This window comes from Poecilia formosa, unplaced genomic scaffold (genome assembly GCF_000485575.1).
Source record: "Poecilia formosa unplaced genomic scaffold, Poecilia_formosa-5.1.2 Scaffold1, whole genome shotgun sequence".
Taxonomy (NCBI): domain Eukaryota; kingdom Metazoa; phylum Chordata; class Actinopteri; order Cyprinodontiformes; family Poeciliidae; genus Poecilia; species Poecilia formosa.
Window position 1 is genome coordinate 5,450,646 of NW_006799940.1, and position 6,327 is coordinate 5,456,972.

General features: G+C 36.1%; 1 protein-coding gene across 1 annotated transcript; it reads right to left on the minus strand.

The window, feature by feature from the left end:
* Nucleotides 1-261: 261 nt before the first annotated feature.
* Nucleotides 262-5,135, minus strand: ostm1 (osteoclastogenesis associated transmembrane protein 1). The gene is made up of 6 exons (XM_007546865.2): nt 4,657-5,135; nt 4,312-4,426; nt 3,065-3,162; nt 2,852-2,962; nt 2,328-2,493; nt 262-1,506 (listed from the first exon to the last, which is right to left on the minus strand). Exons 1-6 carry the CDS (start codon nt 5,035-5,037, stop codon nt 1,451-1,453), a joined length of 927 nt encoding a protein of 308 aa, XP_007546927.1. The 5' UTR covers nt 5,038-5,135; the 3' UTR covers nt 262-1,450.
* Between the last annotated feature and the right edge of the window lie 1,192 nt (nt 5,136-6,327).

Here is a 6,327-nt window from a genome sequence, read left to right on the forward strand (position 1 = left end):
AATGCACAGTAACTCAGCCAAGCTAATGCATTTCCAAGCACACAGCATTTTAAATAAACATGTGTTACTAAACTATTCCAGTAACTAGTCGCTCCTGTTCAGCTTTTTAAAAACGTCAAGGAAAAATGTTGACTTAAATAAAAAGTTAAATTTCTATCTTTTTTTTTTTTTTTTTTTGCAACTTTGATTACTTATAAAACCTGAATATTGTTCAGATCAGTCAGCAAATAAAAGTCTGTTTGGAAATTAGACTACAAACTTGTTTGTGACAAAATGGATTTATTTGCATTTGAAAATTAAAGTTTGCATTACTTTAGAGCATATTTATCAACATAATACTCATCCATTCTGAAGATGATTTTATGCAGAAACCCTTAACAAATTAAATTAAACATCAGTGAAAAACAACAACAGAGCACATTAAAAGCTTTATGCAACCTCAAAAAAAAAAAAAAAAAAAAAAGAAGCTGACTAGAAAACAGGTAACATCACAGTGTGGTACTTTGGAGTGCTCTTACATTGTGTCTAATGTCTTTATTTACTCCCCGGCCAACCAATGTGCACCCCCAGCCCTCACCCCTCCTCCTTACAGCAGTTACATGTCACCACTAATGGACATCAAGTGCTTCCTTTTTGCAGCTCTCTTCTGGACATACATTAGAGACAGAAAACCCATTTCTCCATCCATAAATAGAGCACATACAGCTACAAACACACACACACACGCACGCACGCACGCACACACGCACACACAAACACCTGGGCACACACACATGATATTCAGACCACTCACTTTCTATAGTGACAGCAGGATGCACTTAACAACCCAAAGATTGTTAACAAGTTAAAAAGGAAGAAATGGCAAAAGGAGGATTAAAAGGATATTGTGCAGATATATTAACCATCTGATTAGTTTGCAATGTTAGAAGTTAAAGTGATTAAACACAAAACCTGCATTAAAGGTATTAATCGTGTAATTTGTGACTAAGCAGACTTGTTGCACATTTAAAAAAAAAAAATTAACATTTAAATTATTCATGATTCACACGATGAACTTAGATTTTTATTAACCAATTCATGTAATTAAACTGTAAATTTCTGCATTAAAGATCCCAAATGTAATCATTTATATGTTTTTGTTATTAATAATTCAGAAATTACCTCCTGGACAATGAATTTTAAGAAAAGCTCCCAACAGGATGTGAAAGCAAACATTTAATGAACACAAACCTTTCTGGACATTTTACAGCCGAGTGCATTTCTATTCTTCCTAATTATATCTTGATCCATCCTAGTCTTGTGAATATTCTTATTGGTAAGAAGAAAAAAAAAAGTAAAAAAAAAAAATTTGCTCTTTAGTCTTATGTTTATGGAATCCAAAAAAACACCTCAGAAATTGTGTTGTGATGGATAACAACACAAGTTCTCCAAGTCCAAAAAAGAGTTTATTTCAGCTTTGTTTGTCCTGAATGTTCATCAGGCTGTTGTGTGACTTTGCTCGCTTGGCTGTAGAAAGACAAAAACAGATACAAAATCTTTTTTTTAATAAAGCACAGATGATCAAAAATGAAGTTTTGAAATAAAAATAAGAAAGAATCTGAAGCTCAATAAAATGTGTAGTTTTCTAACAACGTGCTTTACCGGATTAGATCTGCATACAGCACAATTACTGACTAAAGGAAAAGCTCGTCTTTAATGTGAGCATTTTGACCACGTCGGAAAGAACCTAAAGTGATGCTGTGAGGTTAAATTCACCTCCTTTTCTGGTTTAGGAATGAAGTCTTAATTTAGGAGATTGTTGTCTCCATGCTGATTCTGTCTCATCTGATGCCACCAATAATCAACTCTCACATATTGGATTGACAAAATCTACTTACAGTCTACTTGTAGAAATAAAATAACCTGCATATTCCACTTTATTTGAAAGTTTATCTTCTCCATATACAACAGTGTTTTTATAATGTTCCCCATGGTTCTGAACTTGGGTAACTCTTGTTACTTCGATTCAGGAGAAAAATTGTTACCTTCCCGTATTTAATTTCATTTTATTATATTTCATCATCTTCATTTGTACTGCTGTGTTATGCTTACCTGTTGGAATCGGGAAACCGCAGATATCAATTTTTAACCAAAATATAACAACGCAAGCACCATCTAAACACACACATACAAACTAAAACTCTTCTATAATCTATAATCAAATCCACAATATCACAGTCAATCCACCCCTCCCAAACCTCAACCACAAAGACCCCAAATCCCTCAAATAAACCCAGTCAAAAAATCTCCCTGCGTGTGACAATGGCTGAATTAAGCTGGTTACTCACGGTGTATGAGCTTGCGTTTCTTTTGTTCCGAGTGAAGGAAGCTGCTCAAGTAGAAGATGATGGGCAGAAAAAGCATAAAACTGGACACGGCGATGACAGGAATCGTCTCCCCGTGCGGGTAGGAGCAACCGAAGTTCTTGCTCCAGAGTTTGCGGGTCATATTCATCTGAAACGAGTCAACGGGTTCAGTCGCAGCAGACCTCATCAGTCCCAGAACAGCATTAACTTAACCTGATCAAACCTTCCCTTCAGATGAACATCTACTTTCTGCTGCTATTGTAGATTAGGAACAAGTGCTACTTGTTCCTAATCTTAAGTGGAATGTCATTTTCCTTATTTTACTGAGTCCAAATCAGTTTAGTTCTTTTATTTTTCCTCACACCTGACCAACAGTAAGTAGTTCAGAAAATGCAAAAGAAAATATATATATATATATACATGTTTAGACATCTTCCTGTAGGAGGTGCAGTTTTCCCTCTTCATAATAACGACTTCCCCCACACACATCATGTACAAATACATACCGAATCCTCCAAGTCAATACACAGGGTGCTATTCTTCTCCATTCCACTGTACATGTCATTCAGATCCTTATAAGGAAGTATACAACTTTTGCACAGTTCTGTATGGTTACCCTGTATGGAAGAGTGTAGAAAAAAAGTCACCAGAGTCTATTTATGGAACAAAATATATGAAAAAGAAAAAAATGACGGATGCACAACCAGATCATGTCGTACCTCTTTATACTTCTCAAAGCAGGTGATGGTTTGATTGAGAAGAGTCAGGTAGTAAAGTGTGTCATTGTTCGGGCCTTTTAAATCCGTAGTGACACATTCTGTAAAACAGTATTTTAAAAAAAATAAAAATCAGCTAAACAGTTGTAAGATGCATTACAGCATGTGGAGGCATTTTATTACGTCTCATAAGATTCTCAAATGATAATAAAAAAGTGGGATGAAGACACAATTAGTTCATAATGAGACACTGACAAATATTTTGAAATACAGCAGATGCGTTAGTTCTTGTGTATTTTTATGACTTGTTACATTTTTGAGGGTTTAGTGTTGCATTGAAGTAAACATAAAGTGAGTACACTCCAAAGTTAATATCATAAATGAGGTTAATGTTGAGACACTAATAGGAGAATAAAGCTTTCTAAACCTAATTTGTGTGTTTTTCTTTTCTTTTTTGCAGTACTTCTGTTTTGTTTCTACTACCAAATCTCAAAATATAACTTCTCCGACATTAGGAGCAGAACTTTTAGCTTTATAATCTCATAAATATAAAAGCAGTGTGACCTGTTTTTATTGCATTTTCAGGAGAAGTTTCATTGCATATTTCATATTCTTGTCACCCATCTCGTACTCTACATCTGGTCACACTGTAATGAAGAGGGGAGCTAATGTTACTGGAATTTAAATCAACACTCTAGATTGGTCAGCAAGGGAATTCACACCCTTTGGGACATTTTCATGTTACAGTCAAAAACTTCAATGTATTTTGGAAGACGGTTTTCTGGTCAGAAAAGCCTAAAATTGAATTTTCTGGCATAAAGCTGGTTCTATTTAGTGTTGACCCAGCGGGACCAACTACGAATGCTTGCCACACTTCCCATATTTTTTATTTATTCAATGAAGAAACTCTTTATCATTTTTTCCTCCACTAAGCAATCGTGCATGTCTATCAGTTGCAGTTGTAGCAACAGTAAATGTGTACCCTGAAACAACAACACTCTTCTGCCGACATAAAAATTTGTAAGTAAATCTACCATATCTGATCCAGTTATAATCATTGAATTTTATCCAAGCCCATGAATGAGGACAGTTTGAAATTCCAGTCATTACAATCTGGGTCACATGTTTATAGGGGGTGTGCAGTTTAAAGACATGCACACTCTATTAAAAAAAAAAAAAACCACACACACACACAAGCCAGAGAATGTGTGTTGTTTATAATCCTATAAATCTATTACTTTAGAACTTACGTTTACAATTTGATTTTTCCCAAATGGTAGCAAGGTTGCCGTAGAGAAGGAAGACGAGCATCAGTCGGTCACTGCGCAGAATGCTGTCCCGACAGCTCACATTCCCAGGGCCCATCTGAAGAGACGAACATTCAATTTAGGTAAACGTGCAAATATATATTTATTTGAGCGCTCTAATACATTTTTATTACCGATGCAATACAATTACATGACAGGGAAAAGGGAGCTTCCTCAAATTTCACAGTCACATTACTAAACTCGTGACTGAGTCGACAGCGCATGAGCAAATCCAGCTGAGAGCTTAAAATTAAAACACAGAAAAGATATTTGTGTTCCATTTCGTACCTGGTCTGATGAGATGTTCAGGAAGACGTCGGAGAGGCTTTTATACTCTGGGGAGCAGTTCTGGCACACTCTGACGGGTCGAGCAGCAGGAATCAGGCAGTTCACGTAAGCTACATACCGCTGACCGAACAGCCGGAGCATCTCTGAGCAATACTCGCTGATCTCCACGTCTTCAGGGAAGGAGGACAGCAGATTGATGGAGTACGAAGAGTCCACAGCAGGCTTGTAAACAGCAGAGGAGCTGTGGCTCTGATAACTGGGAGCTTGTAGCGGGTTTGCAGCTGAATCCGAAGCGGTGACGTTCACGGCATCAATAAGTCCGAGAGAATAAATATTCAGAATTATAAGTAGAAAACCCAGCTCATATCTGTGCAGCGACATGGCTGAAAAACAGTTTTGTTTTGGCCAGTCACTCCAAACAACCCATGACTTCCTCGTTTTCAACTAGCATGGTCATGTGACTTGTGATGTGAAGTCTCGCGAGAAAGCCCCGGGTCAAAGTACTTCAACTCCAAGCCGGATAACACTTTGAGCATTTAATATGTGATCATTTAAACAAAACCCGAAATGAAGACAATAAATAAACTCATTTAATAAAATCACTGATGTTATTTTAAATAATCTGCTGGTTTTAGCAGAGATAGTTTTAATTTATGGTTTGTTTTTTTATGCACAATAATACGCATGCACATTTTATCAACTGTACAGTATTATTTTTTTCATATTGTAAATTTGTAATTTTTGTACAGTTTTTAATTGTTGCCTTGCCGTCGTTTGAAAATATTATTTGCTGCTGTACAGCTTAATTTTCTTACTGTGGGATGATAATCAAATATACATTTTGATTCCAAAGAGACAACCATGTATTCAGGGGGTTTTTATATGTGCAAATATGTTTTTTTTAATTCATTTTTATTAACGCTAAAATGAAATAATGATTCTTCCATACATGACAGGGAAAATAGAGCTTCCTCAAATTTCATAGTGGCATTATCAAATTTGTGACCGAGTCGACAGCTGCGAGCTTAAAATTAAAACACAGAAAAGACATTTGTGTTTATTTTGTACCTGGACTGATGAGATGTTCAGGAAGACTTCGGAGGGGCTGTTATACCCTGGGGAGCAGTTCTGACTCACTTTGAGGTGCGCTGTTTTTGATACAAATTGCTTAATTGGGGGATCAAAATTAAACATGTTACCTGAGTGTAACACACATGGCACATCATCAATAATGTTTTAAACAGATTTAGGACAGTAAATAAAAAACAATATTCCAAGCTTTGAATACATTATTGACCAGTTAGTCGTCTGAAATTGGAAGAATATTTCACAACTTGACACCAATACTGCCATCCATCTAAATTGATCATAGAAAACATCAGTCAGAGTAGCCAAAGAGATCTGGAGGAGCTGCAGAGATCCATAGGTTGCATTGTCAAGAGGACAACCATTAGCTGCACGCTCGGAAATCTACAAAAACAAAGCCATTATTGAACAATGTGATTTATTCTTAAAGTTTGCAACAAATCATGTGGAGGACATTGAGCAAGCTGCACAAAGGAACTGTTTGCCATACATGTAAAACAATTTATGTAACACTGCAAATCATCCTGAAATAACCATCCCAAATGTCTGTCTGTCTATCTATCTATCTATCTATCTATCTATCTA

What these genes read in the sequence shown, in the direction of transcription:
- ostm1 (XM_007546865.2), bottom strand. Translation starts at nt 5,037, where the DNA reads ATGTCGCTGCACAGATATGAGCTGGGTTTTCTACTTATAATTCTGAAT. An exon ending in GGAAAAATCAAATTGTAAAC is followed by an intron (nt 3,163 to 4,311) that starts GTAAGTTCTAAA and finishes ACTGTTTTACAG; the next exon opens with AATGTGTCACTACGGATTTA. An exon ending in GCTTTGAGAAGTATAAAGAG is followed by an intron (nt 2,963 to 3,064) that starts GTACGACATGAT and finishes TCTTCCATACAG; the next exon opens with GGTAACCATACAGAACTGTG.